The following is a 27,211-nucleotide window of genomic DNA, read 5'->3' as shown; positions in this document are numbered from 1 at the left end:
AGAGGTTTTTGTAGTTGTTGTTTTTGATTTTTTTGGTTTTTGTTCTAAACCCATATTAATATCTTTGTATTAATTAAACCATGATTTTGACTGAATAAAAAATCATTTCATTTTTGTAATTTGTGACTATGTGTTACCATCTTTGTTATTAAAGACAGTATCACTCAACTTTTCAGAACCACGTGGGCAAAGCAGTTAGATGACTAAAAATACCATAACAATGTCAATATCTGAACATTTAATCTACATTTCTAGAGCAGGAAAACTATTGTCAATTATCCTTCAGTACTTTAATCACTTTCTGCTGAGTTTATTGCAAAAGCCATAATGGAGAATGAACTGATGGTGTGAAGAGCTAATTCTGATGGCCAGAGCATGATAGGAACCTAGAAGTACTAAGTTCTAAGTACATTTATTGCTATCACTATGTTGGTTATGACAAATATACAGCCTTCTATGTTTTATAAAATGAATATATTGGTCAGGTGTTGTGATGCATGTGTTTGATTCTGACACTCAGAAGGCAGAGGCAGGCAGATCTCTGAGTTTGTTACCTGTCTGTTCTACAGAGCAAATTCCAGGACAGCCAGAGCTATACAGAGAAACCTTGTCTTGAAAAACAAAACAAAACAACACCAGAATAAGAAAGAAATAAAGTAAAATGTATGTCTTAGACAATCACATCAAAAGCTACTAGCAAGGGGAGGCCACTGTTATTATCTTTGGTTATAAAAAGAAAGATGGCAAGCTATGAGACAGAAAACCAAAACTGTAAGCCAGAAAAGTCAGTAGGCAAGCCTAACGGGGAGCTTCATTCAGAAATTTTTAGACACAAAGTTGATGAGAAAGGAAACATGCAGACAGACCAATTCCTAGTCCATTGGTCCCAAGGGAGCCACTTCAATTTTGTCCAGAGGTTCATCTAGTTATTGCATCTTTCATACCTCACCAGCTACAGATATTATCTTACTTGCCAGGAATTAACTACTAAATGGTCTAGCTTTCCTGAATGAACACATGCCAAAGGGCATAGATATCTTAGACTAATGTCAAGTGAACACTGGAAACTGAATAACAAACTCCAGTGAAGCGTCATGTTTTCAGTTTTGAAAGTTAGTTGCCACATTGCAGGAGGGTGGAGTAACAGAGGAGGGAGTCACAGACCATGCCTCCGCCCCTATGAATAAACCCAGAGGAAATACCAATGAGAACAGAAAAAAAAAAGCTACTTAGAATTGTAAGAACAGCTTTCTTATTGTAAGACTGGCTTTCAACTGAATTTATTACTTTTAATTTATCAAGGCTATTGTAATGAAACCAACAACCCTCTTTGATTGATATTAATTTGTTGCACAATACTGTACCACAGCCATTTTAAATTTTTGGCTGGGTATTTTACCAAACTACGAACAAATCAGAATTGTTCTGGAAAGATGCTTACTTTTGATTACTTTGTTTATACAACACAGCAAGTCAAAGCAAGCCATGAAAAATATGACAGAGAGACTCCAAAAAAAAAAAAAAAAAACCCAGTATAACCCATGCTTATCTTTACAAAAGCCATAACTTACTTATTTGTCAGTCTGTCCTCCCTAGTATAGCTGTGCCAGAGCCTACCTGTGCATTTCTGAATTTTAATTCGCAAGAAAATATATTTGGTTTTAGAGTCTAGTTACCAAATAAAGCCTTTATAAATCTTTATAAATCTAAGACCATTTTTACACATATAATATTCTTTGTTAGATTTCATGTGCTAATGGACAGGAATGTGACTGTGTTGTTGCATCCTCACAGTAATAGCTGGGACTATGTGTGTCAGACTTGTACAAGGTCACACCAGTCAAAATCCCTGCATAGAGTCATAAAGTCCACTTCTAGCTAAGGAGCTATTGCCAATTGAAGATGTCTGTGGTGAGAAAGCCAGTTTCTTCAGGCTTCAGGCTCTGAAGGCTGCTTCTGCTCCATAGATGCTCCTATACGAATGCACATAAAGGCATCCCTACCTAGACTTAGAGGCTCTAGCATAAAATAGCACACGAAGTTAGAAAGGAAAAGCATTGAAGGGAATAGAGGAAGGGCTAACTGAAAGGCTCTAGGGCAGATTTGATCAAAACATATATGGATAGAAAACATTTTAACAGTAAGAAATTAAATCTGAATCTCCTACATTTAATATCTAGAGGGTCAAGTTAGGTAAGTTGAATTGTAATCCTTTCAGGTACTGTGTTCTCTATAGACACAAGACTGAAGGGCTTCCTTCAGTATGCTATGTTATTAAAAGTCAGTAGAGAATGGGAACATACTTTGTTCTCTGAATTAGGACGTATTATGATAAAGTTTGTTATATATCTTTTACCAGGCATTATTGATTTCCTCTTTTAGCATAACGATTGAATATGAAATGAAGAGGCGATCCACAAAGTCCCTCTTCTTAAAGCTTGTTCATGAATAGAATCCACAGTGATTCACTGTATCATTCTGTCTTACAATGTGTTTGCTTGAATTGCTTGCATTTCTTATTTTCCTGTTTCGAACCATAGCACCTCACTATTACTTTTGGTTCCCCAAACTTAATTGTATATCAATTTTCATATCTCAATATTAATATAAAAAAGAACCACAGGGAAGATATGATTTGCACTAGGAGGTGGGGAGGAAGAGATGATTTAAGATTCTGAAATACAGGATAGACAGAGTGCTTCACGAATTCACTTATGTCTGTGAGGGAGGGTGGGTCCTTGGAACATGTATCTCATGTCTTCCTTTCTGATGCCAAAGTGTAGGCAAATATGAGTCAGTTTAGTTCACATTCAAATTACAAACCTGAGTAGATTTACGTGTTTAATGAATCAGTAAAATAAAGAAGAATAAGAAACAGAAATCAAATAAATCAGAAAATAGAGTCATACAGCAATCTTCACAAAAAAAAATCACACATTAAAATGTCTTTAGACACATTTTATTGCTCTAATTTTTGATAAGTTTTCTAAATAGAAAAATTCTGGACACTGACAGTGCAAATCATTAAAAAAATTAAGAAAGTTTGAAGGATGCTCCAAATAGGTAATACAGGAATGGATGTAGTGAGAATTATGATAATCCATTATATAAACTGGGAGGACAGAAGAAAAAACAGAGACAACACGAGACCCTAGGTCTGCCTTCAGTACAGTGAAAGAATGCTTGCTTATCAGGTCTTAGCTATTAGTGAGGGAAATTAACTCATCTTCAATATTCTCTACAGTTTACAGTATTCAGTTGGAAAATTTTTTTAGCATTAGCAGGTTATAAACCCATGATTTAGATGTGGCAAATAATAAACTGGGTATTTAAGTCAGTTACTGCTCTGCTAAAAGAGGCAGAGTCTCTGACAGAAAGAGACACCGAATGAATAGTTTTTTCTTTTTAAAAAATGTATCGACTACAAAGAAAATAACAGAACATCAATTGCTAGTAGGGAGGTTGAGAGAGGTTTCTTATGAATGCAGTTCGTATTCTACAGTTTGAGGGAAGTACACGGGCCAGTGTGACACAGATCTGGAAAAGCCAGAGGAAGTACCTAGCAGAAATAATCAACAGGCATTGGAGGAACTTGGAGTAGTCCAGTGCTATAGATGATAAACATTTAAAAAGTGGTTCATAAAGAGACTAGAAAGCGATGCAAACTCAAATGCCCAAAGTTACACAAATGGATGAAATTTGTGAATGAAATTTAGAGAAAATTAAAAATTGAGAAGCAGCAATATGGCTTATTGGATAAGGGTGTTTATACTCAGGCCTGGTAGCCTGGGTTAGATCTTCAGGACCTACATGGTGAGAAGAGAAAACTGTGTCTCTCAAGTTGGCCCCTGAAATGCTCATGCATACTGTGGAATGTGCCCATACACAACCATCCTAAAGTAAAAACAAAACAAAACAAAACAAAAAACAAACACAAAACAAAACAAAACAAAAACCTTTTAGTAAAACAGTTGGAATAGTTAGTTGCCATTGTATATGGTCAGAAATTTCCCTTTAAAATTTTTTTAAAGTTAAAATGTCAATGCCAACTTTTAAAGCAAACACAAGGAAATGAGGCTAAATATAGACGTGTACTGAGTTCTGCTAATGGCTTGCCACTGTGCAATTTCTGAAGTCATTAGGCAAAGCCAAGCTTATGAAAGGTTTTGTGTATTATGCTAAGGGGTTTGAACTTTATCTTGAAAACCATAGGACTCATTAAGAGCTCTGAAACTAACATTACAGAATACTAGTTGTATCTACATATAGGAAGTCTGAGAAAGGGCTATATAAGGACTTTCACAAGACAGTGATGAGCACAGAAAGATACAGGTTTCAAAAAAGTTAATCAAGGCACAAGGTTGATATGTGACACAATTTAAATTTGAAGTCAGGTCTCCTACCTTGCTTGGTATTTTATATTTACCTCAGTATTTTGATTTCTTCTGCCTTATTTACTTATTTATTTATTTATTTATTTATTTATTTATTTATTTATTTATTTTGAGCCAAGGTTTTCCTGTATAGTCTAGTCTGGCTTAAAATTTGTGATTATACAGGTACATCTCAGAGCAAAGTCAGAGATGTCTTTTTAAGGAGAACACTGTAATGTATAAGGTGCCTAGATAATTCTAGACAAACATGAAAAGTTATATAGCACAGGTAAATAATGTACTAAAATAAACTCTAAGGAGAATAAACAATCTCATGGTGACAGAATGCTGAATAAGGCCCCTTAACCTGTGCTTTGGCAAGCAAATGTTGTATCTAATTTAAACTACTCAGAAGAGAGACATACCACAATGGCTTGAATGATGTTGCTTTTCAGAATTCATGGCAGAAATCTTTATTTCCAACATGGGCCGCAATAAGTAGAGTCACATGATAGTGATTAGATCATTATAGGTCTGCTTTATGAACACATTGGTGCCACATGGAAAAACCGGAAGGGATTCTCTAGGTGTCTTTTCACTTTTCAGCCACATCAGGAACAGCACTGATTTCTTTTGCCAAGAGTCTTAGGGTAACCACTGCTGTGCTGAAACACCATGACCAAAGCCACTTGAGAGGAAACGGCTCACATTTCTTATGTTCATCATCTAAGGGAGTCAGAGCAGGACCTGCGGAGAGGCCCTGATGTGGAGGCCATGGAGAAGAGCTGCTTTCTGGTGTGCTCCACATGGTTACTCAGCCTGCTTACTTAAAGAACCAGGACAGTTAGCCTAGGAATGCACCACCCATAATAGACTGCCCCCCCCCCATAGATCACTAATAAAATGCCCTAAGGCTTGCCTACAGCACAATTTTATGGTTTTTCTCAATCGAGGTTCCCTCCTTGCAGATGACTCTAGCTTATGTCAAGGTGATATAAAACCAGCCAGCATACCATTTGACAGTGCAATAAGAAGGCCCCCACTTAATACTGAATCTTAAACTGTACCTTGATCATAGACTTCATAGACAGATAACTGTGAAACATAAATAACTTTAAGATATAAGTTACCCACTACATTTCATTCAAGTATAGCACTATGGATGGACTATGACTGATACCATCACATGTGTAGTGAAGGAACAGAAAGTACTATCTGGTGTACTCTGGTCATACCTCACAAGTTCTATGACTAACAATAACTCACTTGACAAGTTTTCCAGATTATATGCTCTGTTGTTAAGCTGTGTATTCAGAGGAAGCAGAGTGAGCAGGTTTACTCTGGTTAAATACAAAACTTTATTTTAGTTCAATTGAGTAATGGCCAGACAACAGTAAGTCAAATGGAAAGTGAAGTCATTAGGTGGGGCAAGGTGATGTCAAACCCTGAGTGTTTTTCTCTTAACCTTTTGGTTAGGAGCTTGATGCCATTTGGCCAACTGGCACAAGACAAGATTATAAAAGAACATTTCTTAAACAGCCCTGTGGGTAATAAATCAATTCATACTGCCTGCTTTTTTTTTTTTTTTAAAAAAAGCTGAAATATGCTCTATTTTCTTTTAAGTTTAAATGCTATTTTTCATAAGATAACTGGAATATTTTGTTGTAAAGTTTCTGTACCTTAAAATTTCTTGCAATTATACTTCCATGGGTAAATAAAATTGCTTAATTATGGCAATTTGGAAATAAGTTTCATGATTGTATTTTTGTAATAATACAGCAAAGCAATCCTTTATTCCAATTCTACTCTGCTTAAAATCAACAGTCACTCAAGGATAGTGGTAACAAGCTTTCACCTCTTTGATTTCATGCTTTTAGTTTTTAGAAGGACATAGGAACATAAAGGTGGTCAAAATACACTGTAATTAGTCAGTTACTCGACTGCATCCTTTTAGTCAGGTATATGAAGTAGTATCCAACACCACAGTGACTTGAAACAACAAAGATATAATTTCTCATTTATGCAATACTTATCAGATATTGCCTGGTTTGTGGGAAGAGGAGATTCTAATCTTAATCACCTTCATTTCTTAAACTGAAATGGGCAGATATTACAGTCACTAAGGTAGAAGAAAGGAATGTTTTCTGGATGTTACATTATAGATACCACTTTTAGTCCAAACTTGCTGTGAAGGACTGCTCTAATAACATTGCTCACCTACCTGTCTGAAGTGTAATTTAACCATAGACACAGAAAGCAAAGGTCTGGATATTTTTGGTGAGGAGAACTAATGGCTCTCATAGCCTTGCATGGAATTGCCCTATTTAATTCCACTCATCCTCGTTTTCTGTATTTGACTAGACTATGGAATCCATGGCTGAAGTGTCTCCCAACAATATTGTTTGTACCTCTAAATGTACAAGAGATTAAAGTCCGATTTTTAAAAAGTCTGCTAGATGTGGTGGCTTGCCTCTGTTACCAGTACTTGGGAGCTTGAGGCAAGATGACTGCTCAAAATTTGAGGCTAGACTAGGCTATTGAGTGAGATCCAGATTAATATAAATAAATAAAAAACAAGCAAACAAATAAAATCTGCTTAGGGCTTTTCTTCCCAAACTCCATTTGTTACTTTGTATTTATGCCTATGATAAAATAAAACTTGCCAGAGACAGATAATAAAATACCTCAAACACATTGAGGACCCAGAAAGGAACCACATAGTTATTAAATCCAGTATATTTCACAAAATAGATATCTAAGCTTATGCTAACTTGATCAATGCACAGAAGTTATTACTCATTAAAGGAGGAAGCGTGGAGCTGTGGCACCATAGTTGCTCTCTCTTTTGTGTATTTCATGTTTAAAGTTCAACGTTGGAATCACTCAGCCATGCTGTCTATTCTCTGTGAGTTTTTGTTTTTATTCTTTTTGGTTTTTTTTTTTTTTTTTTTTTTTTTTTTTTTGGAGACAGGGTTTTTCTCTGTAGCCCTGGCTGTCCCAGAACTCACTCTGTAGACCAGGCTGGCCTTGAACTCAGAAATCTGACTTCCTCTACCTCCCAAGTGCTGGGATTAAAGGCCTGTGCCACCACGCCCGGCTGATGCTGTCTATTCTCCCTCACTTTAAGACTATTTGTCAGAAGTCTCAAATACCCAGGCTCTCAAATATGTACCTCAAGATCTTTCTTATCCCAGAAAATCCAGGATTATATACAAGACTCTGTTTTTATCACCCTTAATTCTTTTTTTTATTCGATTTATTTTTTATTTATCCCCCTTCCCAGTTTCCCCTCCACAAGCCCCTCATCCCTTTTTCCATTGCCCTGCTTCTATTAGGGGCCTCCCCCATTGCCCCCTACTCCTGCCTCAGTGGCATAGTGTTCCCTTATTCTGGGTCATCAAGCCTTCACACCCATTCAGAAACAGAATCCAATCTTTGTTCTTTGAGGGTTAACATAGTTAATCTTGGTTGTCGGCCAAACTACACCAGGAAATATCTAACCCCCTAGCCGTGGACATGCTAGGAGTTTTCTGAGTGTATCATTTGAGATAGGAAGACTCATCCTAAATCTGTGTCACACCTCCTGGTGGTAGCTTACATACAGGAAATGGAAGAAGAGAGCTTTGGCTTTTTGTCTGTTTGCCCTCACTCTCACCAGCAAGCACATCTACCCTGCTGCTGAGCCATTCCTGTCTGGTTCTACATCCTATTTCTTTGTTATTGCAATGTAGATAAGATCATCAGCTCTCTAACTTCAGTCTGGGACTGCTGAGACATCCAGCCTCCAGTACTCACTCTTCCTTTAGAGAAACTTAATACAAGGCTCCTATATTTAAGTGTGCTTGTCACACAGATGGAATAACCTGATTCCTCTTCTTCACTGTTACCCTTAGGAGGAAACAAGACCTGACAATTTACAGCTGAAACAGTTCTAGTATCTAGGAATACCTCACAATTTCTCCAAACAGCAGAGATTATTAAGGACTTTTTTATTGGATTACAAGATGGACTATTATTATCTTTACTTCCAACTTGCAAAGAATATGCGTGTGAGATATATATATATATATCAATGTCCTGATAATTTTAATGAAGTTAAATTTAAAATGAATAGTGTTTGCCAGAAGAAATTTGAAGACACCATAAGATCCAAGTTTTGACATGGTTATGGTGCACTGCTCTTAAGTCAGATCTACAGTGTCTTAATTACTTCTCCTTTACTTGTTGCTGTAAAACAAAACCTGACAAAGTCAACTTAAGGAAGGAAAGGCTTATTTTAGTTTCCAGTTTGAGGCTATAGTTTACGTAGTAAGGAGGATGTGGCAATAGGAGCTCTGAGGTACCTGTCCATCATGTCTATTGTTAGAAGACAGATGAGGGTTGGTATGCAACTCATCTTTGTTTACGTACAGCTCAGCAACACAGCCCAAGGCACAATTCCATCCAAACTCTGGGTGAGTGCTCTCAATTCACTTAATGCTGTCTGCAAACACATGCACATTTGCAACAAGAAATGTGTTTCCATGGTGGCTGTAAATCCAGAGTGAGAGAAATCAGTGTGCAACTTGGTGTAGAAAGGCATGTGAGTTTAGAATAGCACAGACAAAGCAGATGTAATTGTTAATGAGTCTAAGTTAGGGTTCTAGTGCTGTGCATAGATGCCATGACCAAGACAACTCTTATAAAGAAAAACATACAATTGAGTCTGGCTTACAGTTCAGATGTTTTGTCTATTACTGTCTTGACTCAGCAGGAAGAAAGGCAATGTTCATACAAAGTCCTCAAGAGGGACCTGAAAGTTCTACATCCAAATCCAATGGCCAAAGGAAGAGGGAGTGACAGTGGGACTGGCTTGAGACTCTGCACCTAGTGATAAACTTCCTCTAACAAGGCTGAAGAGCACTTCCCAATAGAGACACTCCCTGTGAGCCTAAGGGGCCATTTTCACTCAAACCATTACAAAGAGATTAGTGCTATTAAAGAGAAATCTGGAGATGCATACTGGGACAATCCAAAACATACCTCAAAGTAAGATCCCATTATAAAAAAGGCATCCCCTTTTAGAAATGAAAATTCAGCTGAAGGAAGAGGGACTGCACCAAGAATGTCCCCAAAGAGGATCCTTGTTTGCAAACAAGCACCTAAGAGAGATGTTGTTGTTCAGCATTCACAACAGCTGTGATAGAGGGAGCCAGACCCCTTAAACTGGAAATATAACGTGGCTATGTTTTCAGTATGGTGCCTATTTTGTAGGCACTGAAAATGCAAGACGAAGTCATAGAGGCTTGCACTAAGGTGGCAGAAGACTGTAGAGGGCGAGGAGCATTTCTCTAGGTCAGATTTCCTTTACAAGGCCTCTATGATACAAAACTGTGAAAAGTAGTGTACGCTCTAGTACAAACGCCAGGGTTTTGTAGCTGTAGGCAATGAGATACTAGATGCTTACTTAGGAAAACTGCAAGCATGGAGTAGATCTGGCCCAAGTCAGGTTATAGCATAGAACTAGAGAGATGGGGCAACCACACTACAATAAAACACAGATGACCCCAGTTATAAGCCTTGGGTTCTAGACACAGATCTTCAGTAGTAGGTGTTTGCCTTGCTGCAGGTCTTGCATTGGCTCTATTTTTCCTTGCTATTTAGAAATTTTTTTATTGAATATATACTTCATTTACATTTCATATGCTAAAACTTTTCCTGGTTTCCCACCTCCCCAAAATCCCCCAACCCCTCCTCCCACCCCCTGCCTCCAAGTATATATGCCCCTTCACCTGACCCACTCCCATCTCCGCCCCCCTGTAAATTCACAATCATGTGTGTGTGTGTATTCTTTTTCTTTACACTCTTCCTAAATTCCTACTACTGTATCCTTTTTGCTTCATTGCCAATCAGTTGTTTTCCTCTACCTGATGTTTCCTTTGGAGACACTTTTAGGAAGCATTATTCAATCTGATATTCTTTGCCTTAAAATATTTTATAAAAATGTATATATAAAGAATTTTGAATAAATAATACTATCAAATATCTCATTATTTAATTGCATATGCTCTGGAAGATTTATCAATAATCCATACAACATGATGGGGTTTGGCGCTCTAATTCCATATCTTCTGTAGCATGTTCACTGATAGGTTAGCTTTACTCTTATTTAGGGCAACAGACTCAGCGTAAGCCATGCAGTCAGTGACTACTGTTTGTCTAAAAAATGAACAGCAGATACATGAAATTTTCCTTGAAAGATAATTTCCCTTTCCATGCTGCTTAGCCTGTTCCTAGGATGTGTCCCTTATAATATATACCTAATACGGCTATGGGGTGGGGAGAGAGACATGGATTCTATTAATCACTGGAAAGGCATGTCATTTCCCTCTGTGTCCAGTTAACACTGATTTTGACACATAGTTATACCTGCATAACAATGAGGCTGATAAAGGTAGTTGATTGTATGAAGGCTGGACTACAAAGCAGTACATTTAAAAACATTTAAAAAAACCCCACATTTAAAAATAAAAATAAAAATGAAATAGAGTTTTGAGGTTGGAGCCACAGAATCTGCTAAAACATCCAGATTTATCAGGGGCTACAAAGAGGATCAATTATGAAAAGAAATGCTAGGAGCCTACACACTTACAAGTATGTTCATTATTGTTATTTATATTGCCTTTAGAAACACATTCATCTTCAAAGCCAGACTCGGCTCATAACTCCTCTGCTTGGGCCTCCAAGCTGATCAATCCTGTTCCACAGACCTCCGAAGAAAATTTGAGGTGTCTTCTCAGGACTTCAGACATTCAGAAGTATGCATGGTGCTTAATATTTTATAAATATATGTAAAAATATCAATATATAATTATATTTTATATAAACATACAACATAATTTATTATATATGTTATACATATTACAAAAATATATTATATATTTAATATATAATTTATTATATAAATTTAAAAGCCAGTTTGTCAATAAATATTTTGTAGACATATGAGTATCTTCTATCTATGGCCTATGGCATATTAAATAATGAAAGGGTATTTTAATATTGAGTAATATATAATAAATATTATTTTATTGAAAATAAGAATTTTCAATATTAAATAATAAAGTATAAGCAGGGGTTATTTCTTCTGATAAATACTTCCATCAAGTAGAGATCACAAGTATTTGCAAATTAATTACCCTATTTTGTTAAGTGATAAAAAATGTTTGAAATAATGACTACTATCAAACCAAATTTATAGTTTATAGAAATTTTAGGTATAAAGTTATTCAATCATAGAAACATATGTTCAAACACAATTGTTCAAACACAGTAACACCTTTTACTTGAAACTCAGAAAGATGTACACATATCCCTATTGAGTTAATTTTAAAGTACACCCAAATCTGTGAGTAATTTTCAATTTGAATATATATATTAGCCTAGGGGACTGTAGGGAATGGAGAAGACTTTAAGTAAGGGTTGCTCTAAGAGAGAATTATAAAATTGACATTTATTTCATCTTTATATCATTTATTTTATCCTAAATTTATATTTTAATATTTATATTTATGTTATATTAATTATACATAAAAATAAAATATTTTAAAATAACTTTGAAGTTCTATTGAAGTATATTATTTTCAGGTTTCATTAGAATAGAAATTAAAACACATGCACTTATAAGACTGATTTCCTGATAATTTCATACCTACCCTTTAAAAGTCTACAAGACTGTGGTTAATACTGCACACTAACTGCACACTATTTAAAATATATGAATTCTTTGTCCTTTTTGAACACTTAGACTGTTAAAAAAATTCTTCAGCACAAGTTTATTTTACAGTGTAATTCCTGATGTTATTGGCAGATGCATAATAATGTATGTGACCAATTTTACTTACTGGAGTCATAAGCACAATCCATAAATCATCACTGAAGTGACCTGACCATAATCAGTGTACCCTGGAACAAGTCCAGCAGGCCATTAATCAAAGCATGTAAAGGGAAAGCGAGAGCCACAGTCTCAACAGCTAGGTAAACACACGGAGAAGCTAATAAAAACTACCTTGTTTTAAAAGCACCTCAGTGTTTACTTTGCAACTAACATAAACATTATGATAAAATTAAAGTTGTATAATAAGTTTGTTTTGATGACCAAAGAAAATATATAGCAATTCAACTGTATGTTTCCTTTTTGACACTAAAGATGTTTAAACTTTAGAAACCCCAAACTGCAAAAATTTGATATTTCTGTCTGATATACTTCACTTAGATAAATATATATGTAAATAATTCAAACAGTTTGAGTTGCAACTTTAAAAAGCCATATTAGCAACTTTAGGAATCAAATACAAATAGAGAATAGGCAGAACCTTTGATATTATCATATGAAATTTCCACTTTGTCTATTCATATATAGATGTATATATGCACATATGCGGCAATTTTATAATATTTGAAAGAAGGATAGTTTTAAGATATGTTGTTTTCATTCAACATTAAACTTTATTCATTAGTAAAGAAAGGGAAAATATTTACTGATTAAACAAAGAAGAGGTATAGACAATTCTAATTTCCATAGAAAACATAAAAAAAAAGAATTATTCAAGGAATAAACATTTCAAAATTAAAGTTGCTTTTCCAGGAAAAGATACATATAATTTAGCTTTAAAAGACCTGGTAAGAGGGTGTCTTAAAAAAGTAATAGCGGATAACACTCTTAATCAAGCCCAGAGCTTTCTATTCTTACTGATCTTGAAGAATCATAGATATTATTAACCCAATCTCTGAAAATTTGCAGAGCTTGCAATTATGTCCCTATTGTGTTTATACAGAGGGTTTAAGCAAGCAATTGAACCTCACTAAAATTCAATTTCATTTAGTTATTTTACAAATACGTATGAAAATGTTGTGCTAATTAACAGAGTTGCAGTGAAAATTAAATACACTAAATGTCTAATTTAAGATGTTTAATATAGTAGTTACCACTGAGGAATCAAACCAAAATTATAAATAGTGACCAAAAGGATGGTTCTTAGAATAGGATGAACCTAAGACACAGAACTGGAAAATGAATTTTTTTTTTTTGAGCAAATAATCTAACTTATCTAGAACTGAGCTTTCAGATCTATGAACTAAGTACAGGTAAATAACATAAATCTATCTATCTATCTACCTTCCTATGTATCTATTATCAATCATTGTTTATCTATCCTGTTTACTACAATGCTTAAGGCATGTTAACATTAAAACTATAAATTTAATAACTAATATCTAGATGACAAGCTGTGAAAAATATTAAAATTTAGGATATTAGAAGCTCTAAAGCAATAGGAAACAAGTATCTCTACTGCAAATTAGCTGAAGTTATGAATGGATAACGATAAATGATAAAACTGAATAACAAATAAATATGTGAGAAAGAAAAAACAATGACGAACCTGAACAATGAGAAAAGTGACTTAAGAAGATCAGTGCCAACCTAGATAACAAATGGAGGCACTTTCACAGCACACACACACACACACACACACACACACACACACACAGAGGAGGGGGAGGGAGAAAGAGAGAGAGAGAGAGAGAGACACCCATATACATATACACATCCAAATATACACGGATGAGTTCATTAACAGTTAAATATAAAAGATTAAAAAGTGGGATAAAAACTGTTTATTAAAATGATTTGGCTATAACCAAAATGAAGAAGATTTTGAAAAATCACAAAGCAAACACAAGTTATAAAGTCAAAATAGTTCAGAGGTTCTGAAGGAATTCTGATTAAATATGATACAAGACTAACAGGTTTATTTTCCTGATGTTCTACTAATTCTATTTTTGGGACTCAACAATAGAAATTAACCAATTAATAAAAAATATATTGCATATTATATTAAAATAAATACAATGATTTTTTCCAATAATATAAAAAATACACTGGAGGATTGGCTAAAGAAAAAATGAAAATATTTAAAAATTGGAATGTCAAATTACATTGAAATAATCTACCAAAGAGAAATTTTTTACATGTATTTGTATTTAATAACAGGTTATATGAACCCAGACACAGAGCAGAAGAGAACTGAGAGATACAGAGCTGCTACAGTGCTAGCTCTGCTCATCTCCATGTGGAAGAAACCATGGGCTTCTCAGCTCACCCCTGCTGTCTATGCTTCTGATTATTTGGGATGACCATGTACCCCTTCTGTAATCACAAAATAAAAATGTGAAGCTCATTTCACTACAAACAAACGCATTAATAGTAACTTCCTCCTTTATATTTTTAGCAACCAGTACCTTGATTTTTTTTAAATTATATCTAACACTGATTATATAAACAAAGAAGAGTTAGAAGGTTGGAAGATGATCAGTGGGTGGATTGCTACACAAGTGGCCTGACCTAAGCTTATAGTTCCAAAGCAAATGTACATCCAGATGTGGAAAGATGTATGATTTAAGGGGGCCTACAGAGACAGAGACAGGAAGGCCCAGAAGCTGGCACATCAGTAGTTGTCACAAAGTGGGAAACAATTGCTCTGTCCTATGACTACAAAGTATTCAGTAATATTTCACTTTCTTCAGAGTGTAGCCTTTCACATTCACTTGTCACTGAAATACAACAGCTTACATAATTTTTAGTGGGAAACAACTCAGAACACATAGCTCAAACTCCTTTGCTACAGTTTGAGGAGAAACATCTGTAAGGTTTTAATATTTTTTTATTATTTTGGAAAACATGATTGAACTCTTTTTAGAAGGCATCTACCACACAGAAACCTAAATCATTCCCATGAAATTATGCTTGAAATACAGGAACCTACACATATTCACTTCGTAGCCTGTAGAAACAAAGACAGCCTCTAGAAATTTCTAAATGCTATGTAAGAATTTCTTTATACTCTGTCCCAGTGCTTTAATGGGTTTACCCTGTAACTGCAAATGAGGAGGTGCTGAACGTTTTCTTGTGTCCTGTCGCTCAGAACATGACCTCCTTACTCACAGCAAGGGCCATCAATGTGGTAGGCAAACAACTTCCTCAACAGGATGGTACAAGGAACATGAGGCGATCCCACAGGTGCACTAGAGGGTTTTCTTATAACTTACTTTAGTGCCTAACATTATAATTGTGTTTGAAATCTCCTCACATTATTATAAAATCACTGATGATTAAGGAGTTTTAGTCTGTATCTCAGATCAGGTCTATGGAGAATAAGTACTGCTCCTTGGGTTGTTAGTATGCCCTGTACGTCTCAGTCTCAGAGAGCGCATAACGGAGGTGAATTGTTTGATGGTGCAATTCTTAAGAATATCTGGAAACTCAGTCAAATAAATTATTTCCTGTGGGGATTCTCAGAAACTCTGTGGTATGAATGTCTGAGTTATGAAGATAGGAGTACAAAGGGCTGCAGATGAGTCACATTTATTTCAACCTAATTTGGAGGTAGAGTCCTTCTCACACATGCCTGTACACTGAATGGTGTCATAGGAGCAAGTCACCAAATTACAGTAAATGTGTGACCCCTTCCATGTACATTTAACATGGAGGCACTTGGTTCTTATCTATCTCTTCGGCATTTCTTGAACTCTGGAAACTCTAAACTATATTCTTGACACATGGTTATGGAATTTACATATTTCAATATTTTACTTCTCATCTTAGTTGCCAGAGAAATACTGGGCTGGTAACAATATGATAATATGATATGGCTTTATTCTTAGTTTCTGCCACATTTTTCTCAGAAAAACTGAGAGAAAGAAATTCCATTCATAAGCCTTTATGGATAAATAGCTAAGCCTTTGTTAATACGTAATACTAATCTCTTTAGCTAAAACTGCTTTGTCTTGTGGTGTGTTTGTGTGTGTGTGTGTGTGTGTGTGTGTGTGTGTGTGTGTGTGTGAGAGAGAGAGAGAGAGAGAGAGAGAGAGAGAGAGAGAGGGAGAGAGAATTTTGTGGAAAAGTTCTTTCTGAGGCATTCTGAATATACTAAGGCAAGGGTAAGCTATATACAGATGAGCTCCTTGCATGATGCCCTAGCAGTGGAGAAGACTTGGTGCTGCTGAGAACCTGGACTCAGCTCCCAGCACCTGATGGTAGCTCACAAGCTCACAAGCATCTAAAACTCCAGCTCCTGGAGATCTAACGTGCTCTTTTGACTTTCATAGGCACCAGGCCACTTACACAGTAAACAAATACAAATAAATATAGGCAGAGCCTTCATAAAATAAAAGAAATGAAGAGTAACAAAAACTTGAAAGATGGATGGCAAAAAAATCCAGGATACAATGTTATTTTATTTATTTATTTTGCTATTACAATTTCATAGAAAGTAATTTTATAGTGCTCTTGTGTCTCAGTATTAGACCTGGTGACATTACTGAAATATATAAATTCAAAAATTTTCACAACTTCTGTAGACTTTGCAAGTGGTTCATTTTGTTTTTTTTAATATTTTTATTTTCTATATTCTTTGTTTACATTCCAAATGATTTCCCCTTTCCCAGATCCCCCCTCCCCATATGTCCCATAAACCTTCTTCTCTCCATCCATTCTCCAATCACCTCCCTCCTTTTTCTCTGTCCTTATATTCCTTATATACAGTGTTATCTTATTTATTTATTTTGCTATTACAATTTCATAGAAAGTAATTTTATAATGCTCTTGTATGTCTCAGTATTAGACCAGGTGACATTACTGAAATATATAAATTCAAAAAATTTCACAACTTCTGTAGACTTTGCAAGTGGTTCATTTTGATTAACATACATGGGTAAGAACGCTGACTGAAAAGTCTCTAATCATAGCTTAGTGTGGTGTGATATGGAAAAGAGCAGGGATGCCCAGCACATGGACCCTTTAATAGCAACAGTGCTGGGCGCATTGACAGGAAGAATGATGCCACCAAGCATCTCCATACTGTCTGCATTAGTCATACTAACTTTTGAATAAATATTTATCAATATACATCAGACTTAAGGATTCCAGAATAATACTAGAAGCAGTAAATCATTAGCAATCTAAAAATATTCCTGAGAAAAAGCATTTATATTTACCAGAAAGAAGCAAAATGACAATCTAAATCTGCACTTCTGGGTTGCTAATGCATACTAAATTTTATTTTTTATTTTTAGATGCTTTTATTCCTGTAAGCATCTAATAATCTTCAGGATGTATTTAAGTTTTTACTTTCTTGTGTTTTGAAAATGAAAATGAAAGCTGCGTCATTGTGAATCCATGACCACACAACCTAAGAAGTTAGAAAAGTTTAAAATAAACAGGAAAATGTACCATAACTTTAGCTACATGTAACTCATTAGATCCTAAAGATATAATATTGGATAATATATCAGAATTGTCTGCCCAATCCAACAGTTGGAAATTTGTTTTTAAAGACAGTTTGTTTTTTTTTTTAAAAAGTATTCATACGTTTAGTTTGATGCTGGCTACCGGTTTGCTGTATATTGCTTTTACTATGTTTAGGTATGGGCCTTGAATTCCTGTTCTCTCCAAGACTTTAAGCATGAAAGGATCAGGGACCAGACAAGGCTGCCCCCTTTCTCCTTATCTTTTCAATATTGTACTTGAGGTACTAGCTCGGGCAATTCGACAACATAAGGAGGTCAAAGGGATACAAATTGGAAAGGAAGAAGTCAAACTATCATTATTTGCACACGACATGATCGTCTACCTACGTGACCCAAAGAACTCCAATAGAGAGCTCCTACAGCTGATAAACAACTTCAGCAAAGTGGCAGGTTATAAAATCAACTCAAGCAAATCAGTGGCCTTCCTATACTCAAAGGATAAGCAGGCTGAGAAAGAAATCAGGGAAATGACCCCCTTCACAATAGCCACAAACAGTATAAAGTATCTTGGGGTGACTCTTACCAAACATGTGAAAGATCTGTATGACAAGAACTTCAGGACTCTGAAGAAGGAAATGGAAGAAGACCTCAAAAAATGGGAAAACCTCCCATGCTCATGGATCGGTAGAATCAATATAGTTAAAATGGCCATTTTGCCAAAAGCAATATACAGATTCAATGCAATACCCATCAAAATCCCAACTCAATTCTTCACAGAGTTAGAAAGAGCAATTATCAAATTCATATGGAACAACAAAAAACCCAGGATAGCTAAAACTATTCTCAGCAACAAAAGAAAATCTGGGGGAATCAGTATCCCTGACCTCAAGCAATACTACAGAGCAATAGTGTTAAAAACTGCATGGTATTGGTACAGTGACAGGCAGGAGGATCAATGGAACAGGATTGAAGATCCAGAAATGAACCCACACACCTATGGCCACTTGATCCTCGACAAAGTGGCTGAAAACATCCAATGGAAAAAAGATAGCCTTTTCAACAAATGGTGCTGGTTCAACTGGAGGTCAGCATGCAGAAGAATGCGAATTGATCCATCCTTGTCTCCTTGTACTAAGCTCAAATCCAAATGGATCAAGGACCTCCACATAAAGCCAGACACTCTGAAGCTAATAGAAAAGAAACTGGGGAAGACCCTTGAGGACATTGGTACAGGGAGAAAGTTTCTGAACAGAACACCAATAGCATATGCTCTAAGAGCAAGAATTGACAAATGGGACCTCATAAGGTTACAGAGTTTCTGTAAGGCAAAGGACACCATCAAGAGGACAGATCGGTAACCAACAAATTGGGAAAAGATCTTCACCAATCCTACATCAGATAGAGGGCTAATATCCAATATATATAAAGAATTCAAGAAGTTAGACTCCAGAAAACCGAACAACCCTATTAAAAAATGGGGTACAGAGTTAAACAAAGAATTCTCACCTGAAGAACTTCGGATGGCGGAGAAGCATCTTAAAAAATGCTCAACTTCATTAGTCATTAGGGAAATGCAAATCAAAACAACCCTAAGATTTCATCTTACACCAGTCAGAATGGCTAAGATTAAAAATTCAGGAGACAGCAGGTGTTGGAGAGGGTGTGGAGAAAGAGGAACACTCCTCCACTGCTGGTGGGGTTGCAAATTGGTACAACCACTCTGGAAATCAGTCTGGCGGTTCCTCCGAAAACTGGGCACCTCACTTCCAGAAGATCCTGCTATACCACTCCTGGGCATATACCCAGAGGATTCCCCACCATGTAATAAGGATACATGCTCTACTATGTTCATAGCAGCCCTATTTATAATTGCCAGATGCTGGAAAGAACCCAGGTATCCCTCAACAGAAGAGTGGATGCAAAAAATGTGGTATATCTACACAATGGAGTACTATTCAGCCATTAGAAACAACGAATTCATGAAATTCTTAGGCAAATGGATGGAGCTAGAGAACATCATACTAAGTGAGGTAACCCAGACTCAAAAGGTGAATCATGGTATGCACCCACTAATAAGTGGTTATTAACCTAGAAAACTGGAATACCCAAAACATAATCCACTCATCAAATGAGATACAAGAAGAAAGGAGGAGTGGTCCCTGGTTCTGGAAAGACTCAGTGAAACAGTATTCGGCAAAACCAGAACGGGGAAGTGGGAAGGGGTGGGAGGGAGGACAGGGGAAGAGAAGGGGGCTTACGGGACTTTTGGGGAGTGGGGGGGCTAGAAAAAGGGAAATCATTTGAAATGTAAATAAATTATATCGAATAAAAAAAATTAAAAAAAAAGTATTCATACATTTGATCCCATTCTTTTCCATCTTAACTCCTCTCAGCTCTTAACTTCCCCACTTGTCAAACTTCATGCTCACTCTTTCAAAAAAAGGCCAATGAATAAAAAGCTAATACCAAAACCAACAAGCTAAAGAAAAATCTAATGAGAAAAATATCAGAAAAAGAAAAAAAAAATACAGAAACTAGGAAGGCATGCGGCCTGGCCTGATTTTCCCTTTTCCAGATGGTATCAATTGGAAAGAGCTTCTCAGAGCTAGGAATCTGTCTCCATGTCCCCAACTCAGAGCTTATATTATATCTGGTTTTAACCTGTGCAGATTTGTGGATGCTGTTACTGTCGCTGTGAGTTCATATTTGAATCATTCCTGTTCTTTCTTAAAGATCCTGTTGATATCTGAATCATATAACCTTCCTGAAAACCTCGTCTTCTACATAAATTCTGGATCTAAAGATATCCTATTTACAGTTTAGCGCTCTAAAGTCTCTCACTCTCTGCATTATGACAGCGGTGGACCTCTGAGCTAATCACCATCTGTTGTACAATGAACCTTCACTGATGTGGGCTGAGTGGTGCCCTCATCTACTGGTATAGCAATATGTTGTCCGGAGTCATTTGTTGCTTCGTTTATTTAGTGGAAAAATAGATTTTTTCACTAGGCCGCATGAAGTAGTCTCAGGTTCTTGAGTTCTTTAGCACTGCCAAGTATGAACTCCATATCATGGGCTAGACTTTACATCCACTATCTAAAAACTGCTGAGTCATTCCCGTGACATTTGTGTCTCCTTTGCACCAGTAGTTTTGCATGCAGGTTGCTCACTGGTCCTTGTCACTAGGTTTGAATCTGGGAGATATTAATCTTCTCCTCAGATTGAGATGCAAAGTATCTTGCCATACCATGGGCTTTTATAAGTAAGGCTGAAGCCTTTAATTGGTCAACAGCTTGGTTACTTCATGTTGGATGGGGTAAGTAAGTTGTGTCTCAGAAATAGGGATTCACCATCTAGTTATGAAGAAAGAGTAAAGGAATGAACCTGTACTTGAAAGAATTACAGAAAGGATTCTGGAATTCTTCCAATTCATGGAAGAACTAAGGTTCCCTGGATATGCACCAAGATGCCAAGTTCTTAGGCAACAGAAGTGGCATGGGAGGAGGGCTCCTGTTGGCAGGCTGCAGCAGGAATAAGGGTTCTGGTTGAATAGACTGGAATGGAGGATGAGAAGGAAGTCCCTCCCTAATGTGGCAGCTTGGATTCCTGGTAGAGGGTGGTTCTGCTGGTTCTCCCAGTCATAAAGAAAAGGAGCAAAGGGGAACAACTGGGGCGCTCATGACATGGTCCAAGATGCTGAGTCCCAAGGATATAGAGATGGGATAGAAGGAGTAATCTGACATCTTCACAAGAGGTACAAAGCAATATCAACAGGCAGGAAAATCTGAAGAAAATAATTGCTCTATAATATCAAAAGCAGGGATACTTCCACACTGCGTGAAAGGCCATGTTCCTAACAGGGCTATATGTGTGGCCACTGTGATCTGGCCTGAGAGCGCCACCATTTTATTCCTTCTGCCTTGCTCTCTTCTGTTACATGCATACTCTGGCTCACAACAGATAATGTGCTTGTTCGCTGTTATCTAACCCTGCTCCAGGGTTCTGTTTAACTCCTCCTTTCCCTTCAGGTTACAGATCAAATGACAGTTCTTCAGGATGAATCCTCTGTGGTGTTTCTAATACATCCTGAACACCTTTAAATGTACGTTAATATACACTCGCATCTTGTCATACAGAGTTATATAAATAAAGGAAGGTGAATACTTGGTTCAGCAGTGTATGGGAAGTCAAAGGAAAAACCAACAATGCCTGCTATGCATTTCCTCAGTCAGTGTAGAGTTTGGTGGCAGCTAACTAATGAGGCTATGGGACTGTTAGAGGAGATACTGAAGAAATAATCTTGTAAGGGACTGTACTGGTGTGTGTCAACTTGATACAAGCCAGAGTCATCAGAGAGGATGAAGCCTCAGCTGAGGAAATGTCTCCATATGATAAAGTTGGAAGGAGTTTTCTCAGTTAGTGATAAATGAAGGATGTCCCAGCCTATGGTGGGCTGGTTAGTTCTGGGTTCTATAAAAAAGCCAGCAAGTAGTACTCCTCCATTGCCTCTACATCTGTTCCTACACCTTGAGGTTTCCTAGCCTGACTGCCTTTGGTGATAAACAGCAATGTGGACGTGTAAGCTGAATAAACCTTTTCCTCCCCAACTTGCATTTGTTGGTCATGGTGTTTCTTCAATAGAAACCATAACCGAGACAGGGAATGACCCAAATATTTAAAATTCCACATGAGTTACAACTAATGCTCTCTATTTCTCTTTGAGACAGTGTGTCATTTAGCCCAGACAGGCATTGAGCTCAGTATGTAGTCAACAAAGAGGATGTCCTTGAATTTCTGATTCTTCTGGTTCCATCACCTGTGTGGTGAGTACAGGGCTATATCATCCTAACAAATTGCTGAGGATTGAACCTAGAGCTTTGTGCATGCTAGATAATCACTCGACCAACAGAGCTATATTCTAGTCTAGAAGAATATCCTTATGAATATACCAATGGGAACATTTTGTTTATTTTAGCAAACTTCACGAATATTTTACCTCCCTTAGTACCATAAACGGAAGCAGAATATCATGTAAACAATCAGACATAGTCAACCATTAATTTTCTACCAACACTTAGATGGTTTAAAACAGCAGCAATCCATTTGTAAGAGAAGCTAAGGCTAATGGCACTAACCCAGAATAAACCTAAATTATATATACGCTGTTAATGGTAATTTTTTTTTTTTTTAGAAAAAATGCGTTTAAGAAACAGTATACTACACAAAAGGCTAATCATGAGCATGGCCATGCCCTCCTTACCTCCCAACCTCCCCTTGGCAAGTCTCAGCCTATTTTTTTCTTTTAATTGTTGCTTTCTGTTTCATTTCTGGCTAAGAATATACTTTTTTTTTTATCAGAAGCTTCTTTTTCCACAGAAAGAATTGGAAATGTGGACCAAGTAATTACATTTTGTATGAGCTCTAAAATTTCAGCCTAGAATATTCAAAATGAAAAAGGAATTCTGAAATACAAAAAAATTAAGGTGTATATTTATATGTTAACATCTTAATTCCATTAGATGATGAAGTGTTATTATAAAGCAGGGTGTCAGACACTCAACCTTTGATTGACAAGCACTAAACTAAACTACCTTTAATCCTCAGAATTCTTACTTAGGCTTTTCAGTTAAATATAGAAACAGTCTTCACAGACGGTCCTACAAGGACTGGCAAATAATGCAAAAAAGATGATATGATTTAATACAACTTTTAAAATGTTGAAAATATACTTACCAAACTGACACAATCATTTCAAAATAAAAGGAAATATTTTAATAGGGATTTTTAAAAACAAAAGCACATTACTTTTATTTTAAAGTTTTGTAAAAATAGTCATGACTCAGAACTAACATTCTTTCACCTGTTTACACTGTATATATCAGAAACTTGTTTTAGCAGCAGTGTGTACATAGGGAATATTGGCAATGTTAAAACATTATCAATAATATTGATAATGTTATTTGTTCCCCAGAACACTGAGAGGTGTAAAATACTGCTCTCCCATATAATCCAACGCATTTGCTTTCTTACAGCCCATGTTCATCAAATGAAACATTCAGAACAAAAAGAACAAGACATATTGGATAATTAATTCTGTTTTAACTCTCCTGCATCCTTAAGATTTGCTATCATACCTGGCACATAACTTATATCCACAAGTTACATTTGCTGACTAGCAAATAAAGGTGAGACTTCTTTGAGTTGCCAGTAATTTATTCTTAGCAATAAAATCAATATAAATTGCATGGTAATTTTGATATAATTTAGGTATAATTCTTTACTATGTAAATCATAGGATGCCTTGAGTGGCAATATCTCTTTCAAATGGTTAAGAGATGACGAATGAACTCAGATGACAAACTAGAACATCAAGAGTTCATTGTATATTGATTTTTAAAAGAGGTTATCTAGTCACACGTACTATATATACACAATGGACCTCGGCAAGGGACAAATACATCAGGCAAAATTTCAGAAATAAATAATATACAAATCAATCCAATTTTATCACCATGATATTTTTGTTTTGATTTGGAGATAGGATCTCACTCTTCAGTCAGTTGGCCTTGAGCTAACTCTACAACAAGACTGGCATTGAACAATCTACCATCCCCAGTCATACCAGAGCTAGGACTACAGAGCAGAATAATTATAACCATCTGTAATACTTATCTATGCCAGAAACATAAGATTTTCCTGTTGTCTTGACAGACTCTCAAAGCATGGCTTACACTTCATCATATCCTTCTCCTTATCGAATTCTAAAAGATTTTGGTCTAAAGATCACATTACATTTTTAAACCTTTTGCGCATATCAAGAGTACTTGATCCATACTCTTGTTCATGTGAACTACAGAGGACACCTTGAAAATTAACACTAAAATATTCATTAACTCTTTTAAGATCACACAAATCTTTTGGACAACATGAATAATCATTTTTGAATTGATTTTAAAATTTGAGACTATAATATAACATCTGTTCCTTCTCTTTCCCCCTTGCAAACCTTTCCATATACCCCTCCCTATACTCCTTCAAATTCATGGCCTCTTTTGTTTTCACATATTGGAATAACTTTATTCTTTATAAATTATCACTATAGTTTCCAAACAAACAGGCAAACAAACCAACAAACAGTAGTTTGTGTGCACGTTTGTTTTGTGGTGCCTTGACTGAAAGCACTTCAGTGTTTATGTGCTTCTGCACTCTTTCACCTATGTATTAATGAGGATATAAAGAAAACCCTGCTTTCCATAGTTATGGACTTGAAGAAGGAAAGGGGAAGACCACAAGGGAGGACCTTGGGAGCCACGGAATTCTCTTTGCACATTCCGCAAGGAGCTAATAACATCATCTGCAGAATTAACCACAAGTTGTAGGGAAAAGAATAAAATCCTCATTGAATAACAATTCACACATTAACTTAGAATTCACCAAATAATACTATTTATGAATATCCACTGTTTTGTTATATTGAAATGAAATTTTTACTTTAAATTAGAAAATAAACAAGTTTGAAACTAAGAAAAATAAAGCATATGCTGTCAAAGTTTGATCAAAGTAAACAGAAGACCGGAGAAGAGGATTTACAAGACAGGCATGACCAGACAGAATGGCTAATCTGAATGTGATCTCGATGCCCGTGAAGCAATAAATTGGACTGAAATGCTTACTGAACACAAGATACAGTCTAATACTTTAGTATTCTATATATCTTCTCTAATTAAACTATGAAAAGCACAACAAAGCACTGCTTATATTTTTAGAATTAATATTTATCTTATTTTAACCACTACAAAAAAGATATCATCTGAACTGCTTTATAATATCTCACATACTAATTTTTACCTCTAAAAGTATGTTATCAACTGAGGAGCTCTAAGCTTTTGGGTAGTCTATATGGGGATGTAGCATATGGGCCCACACACCTTTCCTTCTCCTGTAGCGGCAACTCCTGTGGAGCAATTTTAGGTTCTGTCCCAAGATTCTTCTGCATTTGGTGTCTCCTCTTCCTACTTGGTGCAATGTCAGTGACATCTGGACTTGAAAATATGGAATCATCCTTATGAAGGGTTTCTAAAATAAAACAGAAATCCAATGCATATTATTTATATTAAATATTAAATTCTTTCCACAACGATGACATTAGTAGCACAATGAAGACATAGCAGAACTATACTCACAAAGCTTTATGTACAGTTGGTAATGTGAAGTAGGTAGATGGTATACAATATGTTATTACCACTGGGAGAATTATGATCAGTGTCCACTGAATAATTTGGCTAAAGTAGTCATTGTGTATCTGTCTGAGGCAAGCATGTTCTCAACTAATATAAGAAATAATATACAGGGATGCATAAAGCAAGTTCATTTGGAACAGTTTCACATAGATCACATAGATCAGTCTTCCTCTACTTTCTCAGTCCTAGGGCTACAGTTATCCACTACTATACCTGGCTAAATTGTTGATTTGAAGAAAACATCAGAAACTAATGCATTCAAGGCTATAACATCCATTTTCAAGGAGTAAAGAGTCAGGTGATTATGATGATAGGCTCATATGTTGCCTGAGATTTAATGCAGCCAGGACTTTTGTTCGGGGTATAAATAGAGATCTAACAAAAACCATGTCAGAACTGCAAGGTTCTGAATGTTATGTCCAGATCTTAGTCAGTTTCACAAGCAAATATCATTAGGATTGGTGTGAAATTTTTTTAGAATGATTCTGAGATACATAGGTCTGCATGTGAATAACAACAACAACAAAGACAACAGTAATAAATGATATATATATCTATATTCCACATATCCCATAGTGGTAGACATTCAAGTCGAGTTCCCATGTGCTAGTGCAGCAGTGTCACTAACCAACAGCATCTAATTGGGTTGAAGACCCACTCCATGAGACGCAGTCCATGCCGCCTACTGTTCCTGGCAAGGGATGGTGAGAAACTTGAAAACAGATATGTAAGGGACCTGGGGAAGACCAAATTCTATTGTTCTGCTAAAAGAACATAACTGTAAAGTGACTACTAACAGTATTCTCTTAGAAGAGTATTTTGCTCAGCCCCCAATAGAGAAGCTTCTTCCTGCATGGGAACAAATATAGAGACCCACAGCTAGAAAACGTGCAGAGTGCAAGGCATTGGAACACTCAGTAGTAGATGGGGTTTCACCATCAAATCCCTCCTTTCAAGTCTTAGATAAAATAATCAAAGAGAAGAAAGAGAATGCACGAGCTAGAGGTAATGGAGGACAGCAAGGCTGTACTGTCTTCTAAACGCAGCAGGCCTGATGCACACATATGAGTACCAAATGACTACAAGTATACCCAGGACCTGCGTGTGTGGGGAAGATGGGGGTCACAGTGCTGAGGGGGAAGCAGACACAAATCCCCACCCCTAGACCTAGAGCATAGCTGTAACTGATAACTATTTAAAATAAAAAAAAAATCTTTCCAATGGAGTCTTATTAGGGAGAGAAACTACTCCTAATGGCAGGTCCCATGCCCAATCGTAGATGGCAACATAAAATCAACACACTAGCAATAC

At 36.3% G+C, this 27,211-nt stretch overlaps 1 protein-coding gene across 2 annotated transcripts in view; it reads right to left on the bottom strand.

The window, feature by feature from the left end:
- Xrcc4 (X-ray repair cross complementing 4) overlaps positions 1-27,211 on the bottom strand; it is a 226,079-nt gene that overhangs the window by 48,881 nt on the left and 149,987 nt on the right. For both annotated transcript variants that reach the window (XM_052159442.1, XM_052159443.1), the window contains exon 7: positions 25,589-25,736. In XM_052159442.1, the coding sequence (XP_052015402.1) occupies positions 25,589-25,736 (148 nt within the window). The remainder of the gene's footprint in view (positions 1-25,588; positions 25,737-27,211) is intronic.

Source organism: Apodemus sylvaticus, chromosome 16 (assembly GCF_947179515.1).
Source record: "Apodemus sylvaticus chromosome 16, mApoSyl1.1, whole genome shotgun sequence".
Taxonomy (NCBI): domain Eukaryota; kingdom Metazoa; phylum Chordata; class Mammalia; order Rodentia; family Muridae; genus Apodemus; species Apodemus sylvaticus.
The sequence above is the reverse complement of the archived record's forward strand: the minus strand, read 5'-3'. Positions and strand labels throughout refer to the sequence as shown.